Genomic DNA, 27,681 nt, shown 5'->3' with positions numbered 1-27,681 from the left:
GATGAACAATATAGAGGGTACCATCGTTGGTCACCAACTCAGATGGATTGGACATGTCCAGCACATGAAAGATGACAGATTTTCTTGAAAAATTCTGTATTGTGAAATCAGTATTTGCAGGGGACCCCATGGTGCCTCTGAAGTGCTATAAAGATTTAGATTAAGAAGACCATAAGGAGCACTGTGATTGATCAGAGTACCTGGTATATCATTGTAGAAGACTGCACTCGTACACAACTACTGCAGCTGCTGTTGCACAATTGGAGCGTGAACATCATAGGCAGGAAGCAGAAAAACATCCAGCATACACGTCAGGCTAAACCACGACCTCCACATTCTATAAGGTGCAACCATTGCGGTCGTATGTTTTATGCCAGGATTGGTCTCCTTAGCCATTAAAGGCATTTGCATCCTTGAATTCAAGCGTTGGAAGAATCGCAGGAGAAATATGAATACAGTGAAACATCATTAGTGCATTCCTCAGTAACACATTTTCCTGCTTAGCATGTTTTAAATTTGAAGTCCTGGTTCTCATAATTTTAAATCTAACTTATTTAACGCATCATGAATTTGCGCTATTACCTCTTAGTAAGATCACTATTTTCCTAGCCCTGAAAATGTTGTTTGTCATCCCTTGTGGAAGGAATGTGATTTCTAACTCGTGTAAAAGCTCTCGCTCTAGTTACTTGATAACGGGAAAAGCCCTTGATTCTGTACTTCACAGGTTAAGTTTCACCTTTGGGAAGCATGCCATTTGCCCTAGGAATGTTCAGTTTAAAATGTTCAGTTTTGCTTGCCAGTTAGCAGTGAGATAGCTGAATAACACAGTGAGTCTCTTTTTGCTTGTTTTTTGCATTCCATTCAGAAGTGAGAAGTTTATTTTGTGTTGAGTGGTACAATAATTGGTAATACCAGTATAAATGGTCCATTATTGGACATTATAAATTTTCCAGCTCATTCCTGGTTGCCAGCGTTCGACCCAATGTGCTAAGTTGGGCTCATCAGTTGGTAAATAGCACACCCACCAAGGCGCATGGCTAGTGCATACCGTGGAGGCCACTGCGTAGGCTACCTGGAACCACCGGCAGTGCCAGTGCACTATGAGAGACCCCGTCTCATTACCAAAAACTGATGCCTGCCTGGCCATCAGATGATATAGATGCTGATTCCCATAGGGAACCTGAAATACTTGTCCCAAATGAGTAAATTTATAATACCAATATAAATCACAGTATTTAGGACATTATGGGCCGATTGTAGAAACAGTGTTTAGACAATGTTTACGGTTAAACAATGCCTAAATATGGCTGCTGCATTGCAGAGACTTTATTTATCACTTAGACACTGTCTAAAACCGATGTTCGACCGGCCGTGTTTAAACCTGCCGAGAACACTGTTTAACCTCAAATGAGAGGAACGAATCACAATCAGAGGTTATGCACCATGAAACATGTAATTTGTATTATTATGTTGAGACGATTCCGGGAAGAAAGGTTAGTCCGACGGCCTCTCTGTGTGTTGCCCGCTGAGAAATCGCAGCTATTCATTTGAAATGTACAGGGGGGGTGCAGCTTAAAATAATATTTCGCTTTTCAAGAGACGTGTGTCTTGAGCCTGACAAAGGGACAGTCCGGTAACTATCAACTTGAATACAATTCTTGGCAACCGATATATTTAATTATACATGGGGTAATTTCCATGGAATTATAGGTCACATCGACTACATACATGTCAGAATTACTTGTCCCAATCGTTAGAGGGCTGTCACATACGTCAGCCGGGAGGGATTCACTTATTTTTACTGCCAAGTAAGCACACATATTAGTGAAAACTCAAAAGTAGGTTGTACGTGGTTTTTATATAGGCCTATAATCCTCGCACTAAGTCAGATTTTTCTGCAACTATGAGATAGGGAAAAGCAAGTGGTGGTGATTATTGGTTAAAGAGGAGGACTGGGGAAGAAGGCTGTGGCCATAATAACAGCCCTAGTATTTTCCTTATCTATATGGCCCGTACAACACATTCTGTTACACATTACTATTGTTTCATCTTCTCTTCGTCAAAGCTATTTACGAGTAGATTACGCTCACCGTAACAACACTATAATCAAAGATTCACTTCCCCGTACGGTGGCGTGTCGCTTTAGTGTCGATTATTTTTTGCCGAAAGCGATATTCATATCTGTGGCCAAGTAATGCTCATGCTTAGTCATATTTGAGTAACGTGTAGGAAGACAAACAGCTGACTGGCATTCGGTGCGAGCACCGATGAATTTCATTGGTTGCGACAAGCAAAGAGTTGCATGAAAGATACTTTTATCTCCATTTTCAAACCAATATTGAAACTTGAAAGTCTAGTTAAACTCCGGCTGAGCATTGTTTATGCAATGGAAGATCATGCTCGATTTAGATGTTCTTTAGGTAGACGTTGTCTAGGGCTTAAAACTAGTCATCGTTTCTGCAATCGGCCCTATAAATTTTCCAGCTAACTCATTCTTGGTTGTCAGCATTTTGCCTCAGTGTGCTAAGTTGGGCGCATCAGTTGATAAATAGCACACCCACCAAGACGTATGGCTAGTGCATACCATGGAGGCCACTGCTGAAGTGAGGTAATTTGCATATGGATTCAAATTTGTCTAAATATATGAATCATATAAGGGCATGACATTGGTACAATTTTTCGAGAGTACCTAAAATTTAGATTCTGTAATATTCCCATCAACATGAAGAGGGATAAGGTAACATACGTATCATTTTAGTTGACTGGAATCAATTCACCCTAGATCGAAATGGAAATAACATTCCTCGGGACTTTATGTATGGCTAAGTATAGTGATTTGTTTCTGTTACACTCAGCTGGATGAATTCAAGTGAAAAAAGGCGTTTGAAAGGCTTTACTGGTTGCACGACATTTACGAGAGCTAAACCTTGAGGTGAGAAGCCCTTACAAAATGTTTATTTCTTACGTAATTATCCACGTCATCCCAATAAAAATTAACGCAGCACTACCGCATCTAGCGCGAATAGTGTTGGAAACTACAGTCTCTTCTGTATCATTTCAGCCTCATCACGGTCTAATTCGGCAGTATCAACATCACTGTCATCGCTTTGTATTTTTCCTGTTGTTTATCAGAGACCAGAATCTCTTGCTATTACTTCTAACTTCTAGGCAGGCGGAGTTTATGTAGTCCTCGTAATCCCGTTTTAGAAGCTGTTTATAGTGTTTGCGAAGGTCAGAAAAAGTTTTATAGCTGGCTTCAGAAGGCGACCTGATCTTTTGTCAATCCTTCACTGATCTCTTCAAATTCTGTTTTAAAAACATCAACAGCCAGTGAGTCTGCGGAGAGCTTCTCGCCACTTAGATGTAATTGACGTATGCCATATCTATTTTTAAATCTATCTAGCCATCCTGAAGTAGCCTTGAAGTGTCCTTTCCATCATCGCCTAACTTTGTAGCCAATAATTTAACCTTCTCTTGAATTAGAGGACCGGATAACTATATTCCTTTTTCACGTTGTTGTGTAAACCAAAGAAATACCACTTTTCATACCCACTCTCTTTCATAGTTTTGAGGTTTGGTATCGTAGAGGAATGCTCAATTAATTTAGATTTTGTCTTTACCTAATCTGCCACTCTTGACACATCATCTCCATAATCCGCAGCAACATTTTGCAATATCGCACCATTTTCCACCTGTCTCACTACTTCGATTTTTTTTTTTTCCGATGCTTACAACAACGTGTTTTTGTTTAGTTGACACTCAATAAGCATGCACATGCCACTGTACTTTTAACACAGCTGATTACTATGTACTGTACCTTGCTACTGTATTTCAAAAGAACCCAGTCCAGATGCTTGGTACAGCGTTGGTAAGATAACAATAAGATAAGATACAGTACTGTTATGAGCAGGTAGTTCATATTGCAATGGGGTAAGAAAAGCATTGGAACTACAGTATAGAACTGCAAGGCCAGTGGAACGACCTAGGGTGAAATAAAAATATGAATGAAGAAGGGTCGCTGAACTTCCCTGGTTTCCTAACAAAAGCTGCAGTATAATCCGAGCAGTAAACAAAATGAAACTCCTGCATCTGAAGCAACGTTAACCACAGTCTACATAATCTTCATGATGAATAATACAGTAATAATAATAATTATTATTATTCCCGCTTGTTCAAGAAAAATGTATCATGGAACGAACTGTTGAGAAACTGTTTTGTTTTATGCTACACTTGCATGCTGCCATAAGTCATTATACGAAAATAGGGTTTGCCTAGTAGCTCTCAGCACATATAGCAAGAGAATTACTAATATCGACGGCTAAGAACGCGAGGGTAAAAACAAAATACTAAAATGCAATTTTGCCAGAGCATTTTGGTTAAGCGAAATTTGATTAAGCAGGGTTCTACTGTATGTGTAAAACCCTCATGTCTTTTTTTTTTTTTATGTCCATAAATTTATGATCACTCTCATTCATGTGTTCACACATTGCCGAGTATCTCCTTTGTTTTACTGCGTTCATGTGTTCTTTTTAATGGATTTCCAAACTCGTTCCCGATTGCCCAATGTACTGTTTTCTTTTTACATTCTTGACATGTTTGATTGTAATCGCCCGATTATCTTTGATAATCCATATGAATGTCTGTTGTTACAGGTGAGCACTGCAGACTTTTTTTTCTCTTTCTGCTCCTTAATTAGGTTTGTTTTGGGTTTTTCAATTACTTTATTCTTTATTGTAATGGCATAATGTTTGGAATATCCGTTACTCCTCGCAATTTCATAAAATTATTCTCATTTCCTTTCTTTAACGGAACCTAATGCGCTCTTTTGCTCAGAGAGTAAAATGTTGCTTTTTTTTAATGCTGTCCTGGATGGTTGGTGTCGCATCTAATAATTGTGTTAGTTTGTGTTCCCTTTCTAAATATATGGTATTCAAGTATTGTGTTGTTCCTATCTATCGTACTATCTAAATAATTTAGATTTTTTTTCCCTTTCTCAGATTCCATCCTGAACTTAATATCTGCATCCAACTCATTACTAACTCTGAAAGTTTATCCAGCCCTATTTTTTGCTCATCAGTAATAACAAAAATATCCTCTACATATCTTAACCATATCTCCAAAACTTTTATTTTGTTGGCCGTGCAGTTAGGGGTGCGGCTGTGAACTTGTATCTAGGAGATAGTGGGTTTGAATCCCACTGTCGGCAGCCCTGAAGATGGTTTTCTGTGATATCCCATTTTCACACCAGGCAAATGCTGGGGCTGTACTTTAATTAAGGCCACGGCCGCTTCCTTCCAACTCCTAGGCCTTTCCTATCCCATCGTTGCCATAAGACCTATCTGTATCAGTGCGACATAAAGCCAATAGCGGAGAATTGTAAAAAAAAAATTCAAAGTAGTAGATGTTAGCTAAAATGCCTAATGATGGAGACTCCATAGCTAAATTATTATCTTGTTCATAGATCTTATTATTGAAAATAAAATAATTGTTGTCAAAAGTTAAAGTTAATATTGAGATAAATTCCTCTATTTCTACTTCACTTAGTTCACTGTGCTTTGTCAGATTTTCTCTTATAATATCTATTGATTTTATGAAATGAAATGGTGTATGGCTTTTATGGCCTGGAGTGTCAGAGGGCAAGTTCGGCTTGCCAGATGCAGGTCTTTGATTTGACGCCCGTTGAAATACATGTCTTTAATATTAAAACAATGAATTGTGTTATCATCTGTTAATTACAAAATCAATTGTGTTATTAAGTATTGTTGATGATGAAAATTAAAAATGCCTGTTTAAAAACTTTTGTATGAATTTAGCAGTCAGATATGTTGGGCTGTTTCTAAAATTTAGTATTGGTCTTATAGGTTTGTTTATGAATTTTTGATAATGCTCTCAACGTGGGTAAATCTGGGTTCATATTAAAGAAGCATTTAGTATCTTTGGTTTCAAGTAAAATGCCTATGTTATTAAAAATTCTTTTTAGTTTTTTCTGAATGGCTTGTGGGATTGTTCTTGACTATTTTAAACTTCTCATTAATTATGAAACCCTCTGCCTTCTCCATATATTCTTGCTTGTCCATTTGAACTGCTGCGTTTCCTTTATCTGCTTTAATCATAGTTACATTATTGACTATAATTGTTCATTCAGTTTTTTAATCTTAATTTTCCATTTTAAGTGGATCATGAAGAGATATCAGGAACAATGAATCCTACGAACAATTGCATGGTATCTATTTTCAAAATCATCATGCACTCCAAAGTGAGCTTCACTATCTTTTGAGTCTAATTCGCATTCTAGATATTCCTTAACATTCCTGAATTCCTTCACAGTTTCTGGTAGCCTGTTTTGCTTGGAAATCATATTGTATTAAGAGATATTATCTTGCTTCATGTTATTTTCAAGATAAGTTTATGACGTTTTAAACAAGCCACATTTTAGAAGAGCCTTTGCTTTGGATTTGAATACCATGATGAACAGTTGTGGTATATAATTATTGACAGGATAATAAGAAACATCAGTATTGCAGCTATGGCAAGAGCCTCTATGGCTCAGGTGGCTTCTCACCGCTGGATACCATCGTTCAAATCCCGGTCACTCCATGTGAGATTTGTGCTAGACAAAGCGGAGGCAGGACAGACTTTTCTCCGGGTACTCCGGTTTTCCCTGTCCTCTTTCATTCCAGCAAGACTCTCCACTATCATTTCATTTTATCTGTCAGTCATTAATTATTGTCCCAGAGGAGTGCGACAGGCCTCGGCAGCCAGCACAATTCCTATCCTCGCAAGTTGGGGGTTTCATTCATCCCATCCCTGACCCGGTCATTGACTGGAAAACAGGTTGTAGGTTTTCATTCATATCATTCAGTATTGAAGCTATGGCTAATGTGCCAACAATAAGCTCTATACCAAGTACAGTATGTTAATCTTACATTATTGAAATGACTGGCAATATTTGTAGTGACCCAACAGTGTAAATAAGTACATACAAGCATGGCAATAATTTATCTAAGTCACATAATTTCCAAATATGCGAAACACACTCAGCGGCTCAATAAAAATGTTACTTCTTTATTTATAATACCCATTAGAAATCAAAACCAGTCTTGATTATTTTTCAATGTAGTAAGAGCTAGCAGTAGGGTTAGGAAATAAGGCAGAATATCCACACTTTTCAAGATGGGAACAGCAAGACAAAATGGAACAAAGTTACAGTAGTAGTGCTGTATCATTACTGGAACCAAGCAGCATTCATCATCTCAAACATCAGTGTGTCAGATAAACGCACTGGCATAAACAGTTCACAAAGGTTGATGCATTAGCACACGGGAAATATTTCACAGGTTGCTTGTGCAATCTCAAAACAGTTCCATAGCGATTTGTTTGGGCACTAAATCTGTATCGAAGATTCAATATAATAACTGTTCAGTAGTACACAATGCCAAGACTGTTTTAAGTTTGAATGGTGTTTGAAGCAGCAATACATCAGTATGTTTAAAAATATTTAGTATCGTTCAAATTTCACAGTTCAGTGATTCTCATCTGGAATGATTGGACCAAAAAAATTGTACATAGCTACCGATGAAACAAGCATACCGGAGCACATACAAGCAAATATTTCCATAGGCGCATATGCACGAAAATAAAATGTTTATAGAGGACCAGACTCCCCTACATACAGACACAAAACATAGACTCACTGACATTGCTGCACCTTAATAGTACTTGCACTAAACATGTTAAGTACATATAATTTACAAGTGAATACAACCAATCTCAGCAGTGTGAGAAACACATCTGCTGTCTTGAATCTTCCAAGATGCAGCGGGAGTATATTGCCAACTACAAAACGTCAATAAGTTCTGGTGTGGCTATAAATCAGTACTGCAGATACATCACATCCCAAACAAATTGATATGTATTGAATAATTTTTTATTAGTAAGGACAAAGTGGACACATAACATCACCTGTTTTTTCATTGTTGTGATTATTAGATTAAAGTCAGTACAGACCAAAATAGACCATTATGGTCAAAATAATAAATTTCAAGTCAAGAAGTTGAAAAATGGTTTTTGTCTAGTTAGATCAGGAAGATTGCACACTGTATTGTATCAAAAAAGTGGACCCTCTTGTCAATTTATTTCTTATTATTGCATTTCAGTACGGAACAAAAATGAAATTAATAGCTTATAAAGATTACACACTGTGTGCTGGTTTTGGGCTGGCCATTGTGAAATCGGCTATCAGGCGTAATGATGTAAATGACCAGGCATCATGTGTGAAATATGTGACTGGAAATATCATTGGCAATCTCCAGTTAGGATGAATGTTAAATGCTGGAACCTAGAATGTTAGAGGACTAAACCAGGTCAGGGAAATCCTTATTGTTGGGGAGAGAATTAACTCGTGAAACATCTTAATATGTGGACTATTGGAAACACATTGGAGGGGAGTGGGACACGCACGACCAACAAGAGTGTGGTCTGCATATGTTCAGACACCTCACAGAATGGTATGTAGTTGTAGTAATCAACACAATCGCATGGCTTGTTAAAGATTATTTGATCCCGGAGATAGTGGGTTCGAATCCCACTGTCGGCAGTCCTGAAGGTGGTTTTCTGTGATTTCTCATTTTCACACCAAGCAAATGCTGGAGCTGTACCTTACACAAGGCCACGGCCGCTTCCTTTCCATTCTTAGGCCTTTCCTGTCGCATCGTCGCCATAAGACCTATCTGTGTTGGTGCGACGTAAAGCAACTAGGAAAAAAAAAAAAATTTGTCCATCACAGATTGGATTATAAAAGTATCTTCTAACTCTCTACCATCAAGACCGCGTATTGTTCAAAAGTACAGTGTATAATTAGCCACAGATGCTACAGGTGAAGCCATGGCTAAATGGTTAGCATGTTGGCCTTTGGTCCAGGGGGTCCCGGGTTCGATTTCCAACCGGGTCGGGGATTTTAACCTTCATTGGTTAATTCCAATTGATTGGGGGGGGGGCTGTGTGTGTGGGGTTTTTTTTTTTTTTTTTCTTTCATTAGATTTCATCATAGGTAGGACCCCATCCTCATGACGCGCAGGTAGCCTATACAGCGTCAGCTAGAAAGACCTGCATCAGGCCTCTTTGGAACCCACATGTCATTGTTATTAATATACCAGAAGATAGAAGAAACCATCTCCACTACCCTTAAAATAGTTATACTGGTCATAATCTCTGATTTCAACACAAGACAGTCATATCTAAAAAACAGTTGTTAAATATGGTTTAGATAGTAGGAACTCCTGAGGTGAGCAGTAGATACAGTTTGCAATTACAGTGGATTCTGTTTCAATTCAAACTCCATGGGAATCCAAAAAAAATTGAATTGTCTAAAAATTCAAATTAACTAAGAATGACTATTATAAGGAATAAGGAAAATATAATACAGTACTGTAGCTTTGCACCACTGGCTGGTCGACCGAGCGCGTGAACCAAATGTCCGAACCTGTGGTTCCTCTTGTACTGAGCAGGATTAGTATCGCAGTGACCAGTCATGAGTAGGGTTAAACTAACTTGCCTCATGATGATCTAAACCCAGCTCACGTTCCCTCTTGGTAGGTGAACAATCCAACGTTTGCTGAATTCTGCTTCGCAATGATAGGAAGAAAGTATAGATAAGAAATGTTTTTTTCCACCATTCAATACACAATTTATTTTAATAGATTAAACTAGTACCGGTGTATGGTGGAAAAACACATTTCTTATCTATACTTTGAATCTGTCAATACGGAAAATGAAATTTATAAATAATAATGATAGGAAGAGCCGACATCGAAGGATAAAAATGCAACGTCACTATGAACGCTTGACTGCCACAAGCCAGTTATACCTGTGGTAACTTTTCTGACACGTCTTGGTGGAAACTCTCCGAGCCAAAAACATTGACAGGCCAGCTTTTTCCCTTTTGGTCCATATGAGGTTTAACTCCTCGCTGAGCTGGCCTTAGGACACCTGTGTTATTCTTTGACAGATGCACCACCTGAGACAAACTCCCCCTGCCTAGCAGTGTCCTTGAATCAGATCGTATGAGGGAGTTTTTTTTTGCCACCATAGTCATGCCACTGCAACTGGGTGCGCAGCGAAGAATTGCAAATGCATGATGATGACATAATGGATGGGGCTCTGCAAGCTCAATACATCCTTTACACGCTTGGCTTGAGAACACTGTGGCATCAGGGGTGAAAGCCGGTGACGCACTAGCTCCGCTCAACCGAATAAGTAAGGAAATGATTAAAGTAGTGGTATTTCACTGACGATGTTGCCATTTTCCACTTATACTACATGCTACACCTTTCCTGACTCCTTACAATGTTAGACTAGAGTCTAGCTCAGCAGGGTCTTATTTCCCTGTTAATTCTCCCAAGACAGTTCCCTTGGAGGTGGTCTTAATAGATAGTAGCATACCTGCCAACCCTTCCAATTAACCCAGAAACTTTCCATTTTTTAACTTGTCTTCCAATTTTCCCATTTATTTTTATTTCTTCCTATTTTTGACTCATATAACCTTCATTACAGTCTATACTCTTCCCTAGGATAAATTCTTATATGCTTTTGTAATTTACCCAACCTCATTTGCAAGCATATTTGAGGAGTGGAAAACCTAAAGGATCCAAGTGCCATTTTTTAACTTTCGGGTTTTTCACTGCTAACCAATGTATGTCTTTGCGCCAGTGCTGTGCTAAGGGATTTATGTGCCTCATTTGCTCCTTTGAGTAGCTACAGTTCCTAACAGAATACGCTAGTCCTATGATCAGACAGGCCTGCTGTGCTAGTGGATCTATGTGCCACAGCCGTCTGCCGCTAGCTGAGCTCGCGCTCAAGTTACACCATAGAAAACTGAGAGTGCCCTTTCTGTATTGATAAATGACAAAATATCCACCACATTACCTCGCAGCCAACACTGCACCATTGTTGTGGATTTAGAAAAAGTTTTCCTTTTGCCTAAATTGACACACAATAACATGTATTATTTGCGTCAACTCTCTTGCTATAAGTTTAACATTCACATTGCCGATATGAACGATGGCATAATATGCTTGTGGCATGAAGGGGCACAGAGGTAGAGAAGGGAATAAGATGGTCTCTTGTATTTCGCAGGCTCTAAACTCTGGTTTACTTCCAAACAGAAGAACAAATCTTGTTGTATGGAATGACAATTGCTTAGGCCAAAAAAAAAAAAAAAAAAAAAAAAAAAAAAAAAAAAAAAAAAAAAAAAAAAAAAAGAATGTTAATATTTTTGTACATGTACATAGTCGAACGGGGTATTTTCAAGTCAGTAGAACATAAATTCATATTGTCTGGGCACAGTTTTCAAATTGCCGATCCCAATTTCGCTCTTATAGAGAAACACAGTAAGACAGCCAAAATGTAAGTAATGGAAAATCTTGAAAATGTGATCAAGCAAGCTAGGCCTACAAAACCTTTCAGAGTGTTGAACACGTATGACAGTTTCTTTGACTTTGAGAAAAAGGCTTCTGAGTGCATTGATACCAAAAAAAAAAAACTTTTTATCACTCAGGTTTCTTTGCTGAAAATCAGCAAACAACAGCCTGGTATTGTGTCCTGCAAAACAACCTTTTCCGATCTGTGTGACTGGGAGAATTTTCATCTACTGAAGAAAGTCAAGACAATGAAAGGAATTGGAAAAACTTCCAGCTACGGTTCCATTGGCACCAAACAAGCAGAAAGTTATATCCACCATTAATGATTATGTGGATGAAAAGAACAAGGACTTTTTCCAACAGCTGTTAGCTTTTTCTGCTCGAAAGGCCACATAACTATTTCATGTTTGAAGATAATTAAACAAACCTTTGTCAACATGTTTATAATCATGTAAAGAGTTAATTTGTGTTTAAGTACAAATAAATATTCATTTCTCACAAGGATGTGCGGTTTTCTTTGCTTCCTGAAAAATTTCACTTTTGGCACTTAGATCCTTTAGCATTTCCACTCTTCATTTATTTGATGCTTTATTTGGCGAGCGTTTTGTTCATTGCCTTTGTGTATCATGTTTCTCGCTCACTACAGCAGTGTCTATGCTTTACAGCTGGGAATTTGGGACGGCAATCATCCTACTAGCAAGAGAGGCTGGTGACTCTGTTAATCGGGGCAGAAGAATGAGTTAGTTATTGTGTGGTTCACACCCTGTTATAATTGATTCTGTGCATACTTTCGTTGGAGTTGTCGGCCTCATGTCTTTTCTTGCTGTTCTGTGCTTTTTCCTCTGTTGACGTCGTATGTTAATAATGTACGAGACATTGATCTGTTTTGTATGTTGGAGTTTGGTGTATTTCGGTGCATTTGTGTTCATTCTTACTTCATAATTTTAATGGCTTGAATGTATTTCAGAGAGTTGTGTCGGTGACCATTTCTGTTATTTTCTGTTCACGTTATGGCCACAAAACATACCAAACGTTATTTCCAAGTGTTCAGAGATACCTATAAAATTGAATTTCCATTCATTTTACAATCTAATAAAGGAAACTGTTATGCATTTTGTTCCGTGTGTCGCTGTGATATACATTCGTATGTATGTGTCATAAGTGAGAACGATTAGGTACATTTTCTTGTAACCATTTTTGTTTTCTTGATTTAAGATTTTAAATTTAGTGGTCAGTTCGCATTGTACCTGTCCTTTTTTTTATCGAGACCGTGGCGCAATATACGTGATGAAATCCAAGAATTGAAAAATCTTCCTATCTTTGATTTCTAAAAGTTGGCATGTATAAATCTCGTTAATCTATTCATGGTGAATTAGGTTACAATACTTCTTGAAATTGTAAGAAAAAATTAAAGATAGTGTTATATTGTTTTATTCCTTGAACTGACATCACTGATGAAGGGAATGGATGATTTTCCCGAAACATGTATGGTAAAATAAATAGTTTTCTATCATTATAAGGTGTATTGACAAGGCAGACTCAAGGAAAAACTATTTTAAATAGTTCTTTAATAGATTCGGACAAGTCAATACAGGATCAAACTTAATACCTATTATGGTTAAGTTTATCAACAGTTGAGTTGGAGGTCGCCCAACCCCTGTGACAAGTCATGGACTAGTCACCTGCCTGCATCAAACCCTCCTGTTTAGTTCATCCCAAGCAAAGAATTGAATATCTTCTGCGCCCGGGTGGCCTTGCTTAAGGGCTGGATGCACGCAGGGCTTGGGCTTATGGCAGGGCCCATTCTGCCCATGCAGTATCCTCCTCTTTTGCCCACGGGTTGAGGGTGTAAATGGGGAGATACTCGAGCTGCCCCAGAGGCTTTGTCTCGGATAGGTCTTACATACCAATATAAATGGTCTGTTATTGGACATTATAAATTTTCCAGCTAACTCATTCCTGGTTGCCAGCGTTTCGTGCCCGTGTGCTAGGCTGGGCTCATCAGTTGGTACCTAGCACACCTACCAAGACGCTGGATAGTGCATACCGTGGAGGCCACTGCGTAGGCTTATTGTAGCCACCGGCAGTGCCAATGCACTATGAGAGACATTGTCTCATTATCAAAAATTGATGCCTGCTTGGCCATCAGATGATGTAGATGTTGATTCCCAATAGGGAATCAGAAATAGTTGTTCCGAATGAGTAAATTTATAATACCAATATAAATGGTCCGTTATTGGACATTATAAATTTTCCAGCTAACTCATTCCTGGTTGCCAGCGTTTCGCCCCCCGTTTGCTAGGCTGGGCTCATCAGTTGGTACCTAGCACACCTACCAAGACGCTGGATAGTGCATACCGTGGAGGCCACTACGTAGGCTTATTGTAGCCACCGGCAGTGCCAATGCACTATGAGAGACATTGTCTCATTATCAAAAATTGATGCCTGCTTGGCCATCAGATGATGTAGATGTTGATTCCCATAGGGAATCAGAAATAATTGTTCCGAATGAGTAAATTTATAATACCAATATAAATGGTCCGTTATTGGACATTATAAATTTTCCAGCTAACTCATTCCTGGTTGCCAGCGTTTCGCCCCCGTGTGCTAGGCTGCGCTCATCAGTTGGTACCTAGCACACCTACTAAGACGCTGGATAGTACATACCGTGGAGGCCACTGCGTAGGCTTATTGTAGCCACCGGCAGTGCCAATGCACTATGAGAGACATAGTCTCATTATCAAAAATTGATGCGTGCTTGGCCATCAGATGATGTAGATGTTGATTCCCATAGGGAATCAGAAATAATTGTTCCGAATGAGTAAATTTATAATACCAATATAAATGGTCCGTTATTGGACATTATAAATTTTCCAGCTAACTCATTCCTGGTTGCCAGTGTTTCGCCCCCGTGTGCTAGGCTGGGCTCATCAGTTGGTACCTAGCACACCTACCAAGACGCTGGATAGTGCATACCGTGGAGGCCACTGCGTAGGCTTATTGTAGCCACCGACAGTGCCAATGCACTATGAGAGACATTGTCTCATTATCAAAAATTGATGCCTGCTTGGCCATCAGATGATGTAGATGTTGATTCCCATAGGGAATCAGAAATAATTGTTCCGAATGAGTAAATTTATAATACCAATATAAATGGTCCGTTATTGGACATTATAAATTTTCCAGCTAACTCATTCCTGGTTGCCAGCGTTTCGCCCCCGTGTGCTAGGCTGGGCTCATCAGTTGGTACCTAGCACACCTACCAAGACGCTGGATAGTGCATACCGTGGAGGCCACTGCGTAGGCTTATTGTAACCACCGGCAGTGCCAATGCACTATGAGAGACATTGTCTCATTATCAAAAATTGATGCCTGCTTGGCCATCAGATGATGTAGATGTTGATTCCCAATAGGGAATCAGAAATAGTTGTTCCGAATGAGTAAATTTATAATACCAATATAAATGGTCCGTTATTGGACATTATAAATTTTCCAGCTAACTCATTCCTGGTTGCCAGCGTTTCGCCCCCGTGTGCTAGGCTGGGCTCATCAGTTGGTACCTAGCACACCTACCAAGACGCTGGATAGTGCATACCGTGGAGGCCACTGCGTAGGCTTATTGTAACCACCGGCAGTGCCAATGCACTATGAGAGACATTGTCTCATTATCAAAAATTGATGCCTGCTTGGCCATCAGATGATGTAGATGTTGATTCCCAATAGGGAATCAGAAATAGTTGTTCCGAATGAGTAAATTTATAATACCAATATAAATGGTCCGTTATTGGACATTATAAATTTTCCAGCTAACTCATTCCTGGTTGCCAGCGTTTCGCCCCCCGTTTGCTAGGCTGGGCTCATCAGTTGGTACCTAGCACACCTACCAAGACGCTGGATAGTGCATACCGTGGAGGCCACTGCGTAGGCTTATTGTAGCCACCGGCAGTGCCAATGCACTATGAGAGACATTGTCTCCTTATCAAAAATTGATGCCTGCTTGGCCATCAGATGATGTAGATGTTGATTCCCATAGGGAATCAGAAATAATTGTTCCGAATGAGTAAATTTATAATACCAATATAAATGGTCCGTTATTGGACATTACAAATTTTCCAGCTAACTCATTCCTGGTTGCCAGCGTTTCGCCCCCGTGTGCTAGGCTGCGCTCATCAGTTGGTACCTAGCACACCTACTAAGACGCTGGATAGTATATACCGTGGAGGCCACTGCGTAGGCTTATTGTAGCCACCGGCAATGCCAATGCACTATGAGAGACATAGTCTCATTATCAAAAATTGATGCGTGCTTGGCCATCAGATGATGTAGATGTTGATTCTCATAGGGAATCAGAAATAATTGTTCCGAATGAGTAAATTTATAATACAAATATAAATGGTCCGTTATTGGACATTATAAATTTTCCAGCTAACTCATTCCTGGTTGCCAGTGTTTCGCCCCCGTGTGCTAGGCTGGGCTCATCAGTTGGTACCTAGCACACCTACCAAGACGCTGGATAGTGCATACTGTGGAGGCCACTGCGTAGGCTTATTGTAGCCACCGGCAGTGCCAATGCACTATGAGAGACATTGTCTCGTTATCAAAAATTGATGCGTGCTTGGCCATCAGATGATGCAGATGTTGATTCCCATAGGGAATCAGAAATAATTGTTCCGAATGAGTAAATTTATAATACCAATATAAATGGTCCGTTATTGGACATTATAAATTTTCCAGCTAACTCAATCCTGGTTGCCAGCGTTTCGCCCCCGTGTGCTAGGCTGGGCTCATCAGTTGGTACCTAGCACACCTACCAAGACGCTGGATAGTGCATACCGTGGAGGCCACTGCGTAGGCTTATTGTAGCCACCGGCAGTGCCAATGCACTATGAGAGACATTGTCTCATTATCAAAAATTGATGCCTGCTTGGCCATCAGATGATGTAGATGTTGATTCCCATAGGGAATCAGAAATAATTGTTCCGAATGAGTAAATTTATAATACCAATATAAATGGTCCGTTATTGGACATTATAAATTTTCCAGCTAACTCAATCCTGGTTGCCAGCGTTTCGCCCCCGTGTGCTAGGCTGGGCTCATCAGTTGGTACCTAGCACACCTACCAAGACGCTGGATAGTGCATACCGTGGAGGCCACTGCGTAGGCTTATTGTAGCCACCGGCAGTGCCAATGCACTATGAGAGACATTGTCTTATTATCAAAAATTGATGCCTGCTTGGCCATCAGATGATGTAGATGTTGATTCCCATAGGGAATCAGAAATAATTGTTCCGAATGAGTAAATTCAACATCTCCATCATCTGATGGCCAAGCAGGCATCAATTTTTGATAATGAGACAACATCTTTCATAGTGCATTGGCACTGCCGGTGGCTACAATAAGCCTACACAGTGGCCTCCACGGTATGCACTATCCAGCGTCTTGGTATGTGTGCTAGGTACCAACTGATGAGCCCAGCCTAGCACACGGGGGCGAAACGCTGGCAACCAGGAATGAGTTAGCTGGAAAATTTATACTGTCCAATAACGGACCATTTATATTGGTATTATAAATTTACTCATTCGGAACAATTATTTCTGATTCCCTATGGGAATCAACATCTACATCATAGGTCTTTACATGCCCGACGTCTCAAGCAATGAGCAAATAAAGTACGCTTCTTCTCGGATACTAGGACTTACACGCCTGATACCTCAAATGACGAGCTTTCCTGAGTTCTATGACCTATAGGAGAGAGTCATAGTTATTTCCACCATTTACCCACGCTTGCTTGAAAATCTTCTCATTGACATTCAGAGCACTGGTCAGAAATCACATTGCCCCAACACCCGCTTGGGCCATCGCAATGCGTTGTTTTAATTAGACAGTTAGATTCCGCTAAAATAATTTATTGTCATGAATAATCATTACAGTATTTTGCATACTACCGTACCTTAACAGCTGCCATGTTCTCCTGTACTATGGATGAAAGCTTTCACACAAAAATATACTACTGTATATCCACTAAAACAACAGCATTTACAATATTTACACACAATTTAGCACATATGACAATACACTAATTCCATTGCTCACTTAAAAAAGTAAGTGATTGTTTGTTTGGGTTTGTTTAGTTTTACATGATAGACAAAATCCTCAATTTTTTTTAAAGTTTGAATTGCCTCATCATAAACATTTGACTGAGCTTCAACAAATCTTCTTAAAGTTCCTACCATTTTGAAGGCTTCAGAAGTGGTCTGTACGGGCTCTTCTATGACGTCATTACTGCTCTCCTCTTCATCACTGGATGGATTGGAATTTTGTAGTGGCATAATATTGTCTCCTATCAGACCTCCACATACTGCAACTTCAGTATTAACAGCTAAATACACGTAATAATTGACATCACTCATAATTTCTTGCATGTGCAATTCTAGTTCTGGGGCAATTTCTGCATTGGTTTCTTTATTTTTGAAACCTGCTTCACAGAAACAGTTTGCAATTGTTTGGTCACATTCCAAGGTTGACAACTTCGATACGGAGGAAAGAGAAGATTTATGGTGGCCAAGAGCGAATGCCTGTAGACAAACGATGGTCAAGGCCATGCCGATCCTACACTCATTAACAGTCGCAGAGATAAAGGTTAAGTCTGTTAACAGTAGCATCTCCCAGACCCTAACTAGGAAGCTACAATAAAATAGAGAATTGTTGGGAGTTATTTGAAGGCTTCAGTTTGTGAAATAGTTACAAAAGTAACTTCCGATAAAATCCTGACTTCAAATTATCCAAATTTAAGCTTCAAAAATTCGAATTAAATACATTTCTTTTTGCTTTGATTACAATAGGAATTTCAAGGGGAATATATTATTATTATTATTATTATTATTATTATTATTATTATTATTATTATTATTATTATTATTATTATTATTGTTGTTGTTGTTGTTGTTGTTGTTGTTGTTATTGTTATTATTATTATTTGAATAAACCCTTTTAGGCTATGATAAATAAACTTTGGTTACTTTTCTTTGCATTTAACTTTCTTCGTTTCCAAACTTCCTTAATTTTCTGAGAATGTTGTTCCTTTCCCTCTGGAGTCCATTTTCTTCCAGTTGTTAATTTCTTTCTCTCCTGAAATCGTGTGTTTCATGTTACTTCTCTGAAATGTGTTCTGTTTTCAATTGTATCTATTTTAATTCCAGCGTTTTTCATATCCTTTTCAATTTCAGTGAACCACACTGGCTTGGATTTGTAACTGTTCAATAAGTTGAAGATTTGTTTAGTCTATTGTTATTCATTCTATAAATGTGTTTCAAAAAATCTGGAGTCGTCTTTTCCTCATAACAGTTGTCAGTTTTTCAACTTTTAAATATAGTTCTCTGTTCGATTGTAGTCTAAATTCAGCACTGTTGTTTCGTACAGGTCCTAGTATTTTTCTCAAAATTCTTCTTTCAACTTTTTCTAATTTTTCAAGATCCCCAGTTCTTGTAAGTTTAAGAGTTTCTGCCGCATATAAAATTTCTGGCCGGGCCACTGCTTGATAATGTCTTAATTGCAAGTTCCAGGATAGAGATTCCTTATTGTATATATTTTTTGTCGTATGAAACATCCTTTCCATTTCGTTTACTGTTATATCAATAGCTACCTTTTCTTTTGTGTTGTTTGTTATCCACTCTCCCAGGTATTTAAAGCAATCTGTCTAAGATATTATGTTATTGTTAATTGTGATATTTTTAGGGGCTTTAATGATGTTTGTCATGAATTTTGTTTTTTCAAATGATATTTGCAATCCTATATTGGCCGCTTGTTTATGTAATTCTCGTATTTGTTCTTGAGTATTATCTAATGTGTCTGTAATTAGCGCCATGTCATCTGTGAAAGCTATACAATCTATAATGATATTATTTGGATTTCTTCATAGTTGAACACCTTTAGTATTGATGGCTTTCCTCCATTCTCGAACTACCTGCTCTAATGCACAGTTGAAGAGTAGAGGTGACAAACCATCTCCCTATCGTACACCTGATCTTATTTCAAATTGTTTTGAGAGTTCTCCCAAATATTTTACTTTGGATGTTGTGTATGTTAATGTTGCTTTAATTATTTCAATTGTTTTATTATCAAGTCCAAATTCCTTTAAAATATCAAATAGAATATTTCTATCAATTGAATCGTATGCCTTTTTAAAGTCTACAAAAGTGATTACAAATTTAGAGTTTCTGATCCTCCTCATTATGTTCTTTAGATTTCAAATTTGTTCTGAACATGACCTTCCCTTTCTGAATCCTGCCTGGTACTCTCCTTATTGTAGGTCTAGTATTTCTTCAGCTCTATTTTGAGTGTCTTGGACAAAATCTTATATGTAATTAGAAAAAGGGAAATTCCCCTATAGTTGTTAGGGTCTGATTTATTCCCCTTTTTGTGTAGTGGATGTATTAATGTTGATGTCCATCCTGCTCGTAAAGTGTCTGTTATCCAGATATAAACTTTTATATTATTCAATTTTTGAATTATCCAATGTTGAATTAACCAGAGTCCACTCTAATAACAATTTCATGATTCCAAATGCTACTTTCTAGCACTATTCTAGATGACTGTCCACTTGGGCGCTAATGGAAAATACAAAAATCAAATAGACATTTTATTATTTAAAAATTACATTGGAAAAGCAATGTTGAAAGAACGTACCCTCCAGAACAGGAGCATAATGTGGCTGAAAACAGAGGTGAAGTTACAGCTTCACAGCACAACCAAACAAATACCAGTTGGAAGATGAAAAACACTCGTGTTTCAAGAAAAGTTGAATTAGTTGAAGCTTACAACTACATACAGTAAAACCAGTAAGGATATGAGAGATCAAATATTGAATATATGGCAGCTAATTGAAAAGGCTGGAGAGTTTAATGTTACGGTACTCAATATTTATGCATTGTAGATTATTCCAAAACATCTGATTGTGTGAAATGGGCACGATAACAGCAACAAAAAGATTTTATGGTGCGTATTCAGGTAATTTCCATGTCGAGGTGGGGTTGCCTTCTGTCACCATTGCTCGTCAACACCTACAGTGAGCATGTAATGAGAGACGTCCTTAATAGTTGAAAGACCGGGCAGGTTGGCCGTGCGGTTAGGGGCGCACAGCTTGTTTCTGGGAAATAGTGGGTTTGAACCCCACTTTCGGCAGCCCTGAAGATGGTTTTCCATTTTCACACCAAGCAAATGCTGGGGCTGTACCTTAATTAAGGCCATGGCCGCTTCCTTCCCACTCCTAGCCCTTTCCTATCCCATCGTCGCCATAAGTGCTATCTGTGTCGGTGCAACGTAAAATAACTAGCAAAAAAAAAAAAGAAAAGATAGTTGAAAGATAAACAGTCTCGGGTATACTGATATTGTCATCAGAGCTACTTCTCAAGAACACTTTGAGGAAATAATGCAGATGCTAAAATGTTCAGTTCAAAAGTTTGGTTTGCATCTCAATAAGAATAAAACCAAAGTAATAATTGTTGATAGAACTAATCAAGTGTACCCTTGCAGCCTTAGAGACTATGAAGTCATCGTGAATTTTGTTCTCTTTGGTTTTCTAATTAGTAACAATGCTGGGTGTGAAGATGAAATAAAGCATCTTGTGGCAATGGCCAGAAGCTTGGTGATCAAGCTAAACAAAATGTGGAAAGATTCAGTGCTCTCTTACATCTCCAAACTCAAGCTAATGCAGACTGTAACTTTTCCAATAGCTACCTATGCCGCTCAAATTAAGTGACTGGGTGAAAGTCAACTCCTTCAAAATGTGGGTATTCAGGAGGATGGTAACAGTATTTTGGACAGAACCTTATACCAGCACATTGATCTTAGAACATCTGTGAATCATAAATAGACTTTCCTCCGGAATTAGTAGAAGATACTTGAAGTAAATTGGAAACGACTGAGGGGACGGAGACCTATGCGATGGTTGGATCACCTGGTCTCACTGACTGATCTTGAGCCTACATTAAGTAAGCCTTATTACTTGCCCAAAACAAGAATCACAGTCGAGGCAGCAACATTATGCCGTTGTATCCTCACAAGGGAGAATGAAAAGAGAGAGATAGAAAAGTTCAATGTACACCAATGCAGCATTTTTGTAGGAATCATCGGGTTCAAACAGACCGTGATATTGCAGGTCATAATTTTCCTCTGTTCTACCGTGTGAATAGAGGATTCGATCCCGGGATCCTGAAAATCGGGATCCCAACCACAATCAAAGCCAACAATTTTAAAGTGGTTGGTAAACAAATCATAGAAGGTGATGGAAATATAACTCAACTTAATATACACCCCCCTAAAATTGCTATTATAACCAACACTAATATTCTCTTTAGCATAATTCACCCTTTATCGTTTAATGGATGAAATGATGTGGAATTAAATTCACCTGTTATTGAATAATATACTAATCATAAAGAATAACATACAGTCAAACCCGTAGAGAAAAAATATAAAAAGAAACCTAAATATATTAATATAAGACAATCTAACAATTTCTAAAATTAAATCCTTGGAATAAATCCAGCTAAAAAAGGTATCCCACAAAGCGCAAGATTAGAAATATTAAAACAAACAGCCGTTAATGGTATTTGACTACAAATATTTCCTATACTTTTCAATTCCGTAGTTTTCGGGATTAAGTTTTTGGGTTCCCGGGATTTTCGGGATTGACATCATTTTTAAAAATTTGCAAAATAGACTGCGTGAAGCGAAACTCTCAGTGCGTTATTTATGCGTCTTTTCAATGTATAAATGCCTGTTCTCGTTTAGCGCATGACTATTGTTCATCCCCTGTGCGTGCATTAGTACATTTCCTCTCCCGTGTGAGTGAGATGAGTGAATGCCTTCTTGAAATTTAGCGTCAAAAAGGCGCTTATAGATTTGAATAATCCAGTGCAGTTGGAAGAGTCCGATTTCGAGCTCATCGATGAAATCATTGAAATTTTGGCTCCAGTCAAATTAACTGTAGAAGCACTCTGTCACACTGATGTGAATTTATGCACAGCTGATGCTACCCTTAAGTTTCTTCTTAAGCAGTTAAATGTCAATAGCTCCGAGTTCGTTTTAAATTCAAGACACATTTACGAAAGTGCATGAAAGATCGCCGAAGAAATGAGTTGAGTGGCGTATTATGCCACCTACATATTCCTCACTGTGACAATGTGGCATTGGCGTTCGATGATGAAATAAAGCGTACATTTTCAAGTACGAGCGAAGTCCTGATAAATAAAACCAGATTGTTTTTTTAATTGAGATATTAAATGGTAAAAAATATGGCAAAGAGGAAGAACAAAATATGCAAGTTGAGCCTACAAATACAGAAAGAAGTGATTTGATGCTCAAAGAAAAGCTTCAGCTAGAAATAGAAAACAGCAGGAAAATTATGTCTCCTGAAGCATTAAATGAAAATAAATTTTCTAGAATTGTTAAGAAGGAAGTGAACCTATGCGAGTCTTCAAATTCTACTCGGAGCTATAACCTAGAGCAGACTTTAAGTATTTACTAACGATTCCTCGAACTTCCGTCGAACCTGAACGTGCTTTCTCAGCAGCTGCATATATGTGCAACAAATTAAGAAGCAGACTTGGTGATGAGACACTGGACGTGTTGTTATTTCTCAGATCATATTTTCACAAATCAAATTAGAGTGTTCCTATTAAATTAGTTTTCTTTTTTATTTTATTACGTGTAATAAATATCATTTTTGGTCCGTATTGATGATATTAGATTGAAATAATAACATTAAGTTATTTATCAGACCACCTAATCAATACAAAATCGTATTGATTTTGTATTGATTAGGTGGTCTAATAAATAACTTAATGTTATTATTTCAATTCTTTTTTATTTACGAGAAATGTGAATTAATGTTACTTTTTAAATACTTTTTGCTAAGAAACTTTCTACCTCGTCGCCATAAGACCTATCTGTGTCGGTGCGACGTAAAGCCCCTAGCAAAAAAAAAATCTTTCTACCTACTTATTATGTTGTTACATGAAAGTCGTCTATTTAGTCTATGTTCAGAGAGATTGTTGTTAATTTTCAAAGTTTATTTTCATAGTTTGTTACATAAGGGTTTTTAAAAATTTGTGTAAGTTTATAGAGATCTCACTGATTCTTGGAAGAGAATAATTTTAACATAGAGACTGAGTGATTTTAAATCTGGTTAGTCTGACTCTAAGTCTGATTAGTTAGAGTGATTAGATTAGCTAGGTGTATACCGAAAAAATGTTGATTTTGTCCAAATTTTGATTTGCTGATTAAACAGCTGATTTCTGTAAGAATATCTTATTTTTTAATTTTCAATCCCGAAATCCCGGGATTGGAAGTAAGGGCCGGGATCGAATTCCCTACATGTGAATCACATGCAACCACTGTTTCCATTAGGATTCCTCTTTCTAGGGAACTGGTGGTATGAATGGGCTGCAATTGACGTTTGCATTGACTCACTGGAACACACCTTTAGACACAGTAGTTTTTCCTTATTTTTGTTAGTCGTTATTTTGCATTATAAATACAGCAACAGAGAAACTTCCAGCAAGAAAACAGGTTAACAAATGATGAACTAAAAGCATATATTATCTACTACTCTAGAGACATCTGTCGATTGTGTTTCAGTACATCCCTATTTCAAACCTGCGTGCCATTCTTCACATGTGATAAGGCCTGATGATCCTGAACCTCATCTTCATATAGGTACACTTTGATCTTGCAGAAATCACTATTACACTGTCCTAGCATCAAGTAGCAGTGTTATTAAAATTTGCCTATATAATCAACTTGCTTTTAACAAATGCACTCTGCAGGCCCTTTCAAGGAATGTGCGGAAGGTGTCCTTCATTTTATTGATTAAAACTGGTAGACATTACTAACAGAAGAGACTTAATGATGTAGTGTCCTCTCTGTAACAGGTTACATTTTAAAGTATACTTTTTAGTTTGTAATCAGTATATAATTCATTGTATTTGATTTGACTACATTGTATTTGATTTTACTATCATATGTTAACTAATTTTCTTTTACAGATACGTCAGTATGAATGGTGCTTTGCAGGCTCAAAGAGACTGAAATTTAATGCAATCCTCACAACGTATGAAATTGTTCTGAAGGATAAAGTGTTCCTAGGCAGCGTAAGCTGGGCAGCATTATTAGTGGATGAGGCTCATCGTTTGAAGAATGATGACTCTCTCTTGTATAAAGCCTTAATGGACTTCAATACAAACCACCGCCTTCTGATAACTGGAACTCCTTTGCAGAACAGTCTGAAGGAATTGTGGAGCCTCCTTCACTTTATTATGCCAAACAAGTTAGTGATCATTCATTAAAATTGTTCCTGAGGTGAATGAAAATGATGAGATCGCCAAATATATTTTACTTGTCAAATTATGCTTTAATTTAATTTTTATGTACTTTTCTTCCCAGATATTGCCTTAGAATTTCCAGATTGAGTACCTGTTTGTTGCAGAGAAGGTTTTAAATACATCTTTCTAAAAATTATAATAACAACCACTTAGCATGTTGTTAATGGGATGTAAAACCAGTAATATTTATTATAATAATGTAGCATACTTGGGACATGTTTTACACATACTTCTTTTTTTTCTTTTTTTTTTTTAATGGGGGAGAATCATCTGACTTTATAATCCACAATTATATTACCTGATATTTTTATAATAGTTATTATACTTTATTGCCTATTTAATTTGCCCTTTATTCTGTTATCAGTATGATATATTCTTAGTAATAACATTTTTTATTTATTCCCAACACTAACTTTAACAACATCTAGGGATACATTTTCTGCTGATCTTATAATTGTGTTATATATACCTGAATTATTTCTATTATCAAGAAATTCTAAGTAATTCATAGGAAGTCCAACTTAGCATTATACATTGTTATTAATTTGGTATATTGTATCATCATCATCATGTCCGGTCCATGGCTAAATGGTTAGTGTGCTGGCCTTCGGTTACAGGGGTCCCAGGCTTGATTCCCGGCAGGGTCAGGAATTTTAACCATAATTGGTTAATTTTGCTGGCATGGGGGCTGGATGTGTGTATTGTCTTAATCATAATTTCATCCTCATCACGACTCTCAAGTCGCCTACAGATGTCGATTCAAAAGACCTGCACCTGGCAAGCCGAACTTGTCCTTGGACACTCTCGGCACTAAAAGCCATACTCATCAGGGAACAGATTTATATGTACTAATAATTATTGAAATATGGAATTATATTATATGGTCATAAATTACACATATAACATTTAATTTCTATTTAATATCAAAGTTCAAAGAATCTAAGCAAAGTAGATCTACATGCAACATAGTGTTGCACTTCTCATTTTAATATATTTGAAGAACACATAATCTTTTATTCTCTGTTACCAAAACAATGAATTGCAAAATGTTCTTTTAAGTGCTGGAAAGTGACTCCTATTATCTCTAAGGACAGATTTATATTGGTTGAAACTGCGTTCAACATTGGAAGAGGTAATGGGGGCATCATTCAACTATGTACCGCGTCCGGGGAGCCATCTGGTGATGAATGAACGTACCATTTCCACTTCTATTATAACGTCTAAACTCAAAGCTCATTGTTTAAGAAGCCTTTCTCGTGGACAGTTATGAGTTTCTTCTGATGACGCAGAGCACAGTTCTCTGCGAAGCGTAAAGAATTTCACCTTAAAGTCTTGACACGGCATAAGCACAAAAGCCTATATCATGTCTATAAGTACGGGCCGTGAAAGCATCAATGGCAGTATTAAATATTTTGTTTACTGACCAACTTTTATAAAATATTTTAATGCAGTTATTACAAATGCTGGGATGCTGTAGTAGAAACAGCAAGGGAATGCCTAGGAACAACTGTATGTAAAGATGGGAAAACACAAACATCTTGGTGCAGTAATGAAGTGAGAGCAGCCTGTAAATGTAAAAAGAACGTATATCAAGAAATGGCTCCAAACGAGAAATGATGTGGACAGTATTTGTACTTAGATGCAGGAAATGGAGTAAAACAAATAGTTGTTGAATCAAAGAAGTAGTTGTGGGAAGATTTTGGTAATAACCTAAAAAGGCTAGGTCAAGCAGCAGGGAAACCTTTCTGGACACTAATAAAGAATCTTAGAAAGGGAGGGTTAAAGGAAATGAATAGTGTTTAGGGTATCTCATAATAAATCCCAGGGAATCACTGGACGGGAGGAGGAAAATTTTGAAAATCTCAATGTAAAAGGAAATCTTCTTTGGGATTTCTCGAACAACTAAGTTCATCAGGAGGACAACAATGATGTTCGAGGAATTGCTAAGGATGGTAAATAAATTCCATTGTCATAAAGCTGGGGAATGGATGAAATTAGAGCTGAACTGGTGAAATATAGTGGGAAGGCAGAGATGAAATGGTTTCATAGAGTAATAACATTAACATTGAGTGTTAGTAAGGTTCCGTCTGATTGGACAAAAGCAATAATCATGCCAATCTATAACCAAAGGAACAGGAAGGATTGCAACAACGATCGCGGTGTCTCATTAATCAATATACCTGGCAGTGTGTTCACTGACATTTTGGAAGGAAGGGTGCAGTCAGTGGTTGAGAGTAAGCTGGATGAAAACTAGTGCGGTTTCAGTGTGGCTGTCAGGATCAGATTTTCAGTATGCACCAAGTAATTAAAAAATGCTATGAGAGGGATAGATGGTTAAGGGTATGTTTTGTACATTTAGAGAAGGCATATGACAGAGTACTGAGGGAAAGAAAAGATTTTCGCCATACTGGGGGACTATGGGATTAAGGGTAGATTATTAAAATCCATCAAAGGCATTTATGCTGACAATTGAGTTGCTGTGAGAATTGATGTTAGAATGAGTTCTTGGTTCAAGATACTTACAGGGGTTGGACAAGGCTGTAATCTTTCATATTTCTTGTGCACAGTGTACATGGATCATCTGCTGAAAGGTATTAAGTGGCAGGGAAGGATTCATTTAGGTCAAAATGTAGTAAACAATTTGGTCTATGCAGACCCATTCCAGTCTGGGCCTTAATATCTCTTAACAAACGTTCTGGACTGGGCATTTTTAAGGATATTTAAAACAGTGTATCTCTGTACCTGTAGGAGATATTTGCATGATTATTTTTTCTTTGTGCTTGTTTGAGCATCTAGTTTTGAAAAACGCTGTTTGTATTATGTCGACTATCACTTGAGATTTTAAAATTGTTTATATATTATACCTTTTTCGCAAATGGTAA

The 27,681-nt window shown here is 37.8% G+C and overlaps 1 protein-coding gene across 3 annotated transcripts in view; it reads left to right on the top strand.

The window, feature by feature from the left end:
- Chd1 (chromodomain-helicase-DNA-binding protein 1) overlaps nt 1-27,681 on the top strand; it is a 447,987-nt gene that overhangs the window by 220,700 nt on the left and 199,606 nt on the right. For all 3 annotated transcript variants that reach the window (XM_067135606.2, XM_067135608.2, XM_067135605.2), the window contains exon 12: nt 24,464-24,744. In XM_067135606.2, the coding sequence (XP_066991707.2) occupies nt 24,464-24,744 (281 nt within the window). The remainder of the gene's footprint in view (nt 1-24,463; nt 24,745-27,681) is intronic.

This window comes from Anabrus simplex, chromosome 1, assembly GCF_040414725.1.
Source record: "Anabrus simplex isolate iqAnaSimp1 chromosome 1, ASM4041472v1, whole genome shotgun sequence".
Classification (NCBI taxonomy): Eukaryota; Metazoa; Arthropoda; class Insecta; order Orthoptera; family Tettigoniidae; genus Anabrus; species Anabrus simplex.
Note: the sequence above shows the minus strand (reverse complement) of the source record. Positions and strands in the feature narration are given on the sequence as shown.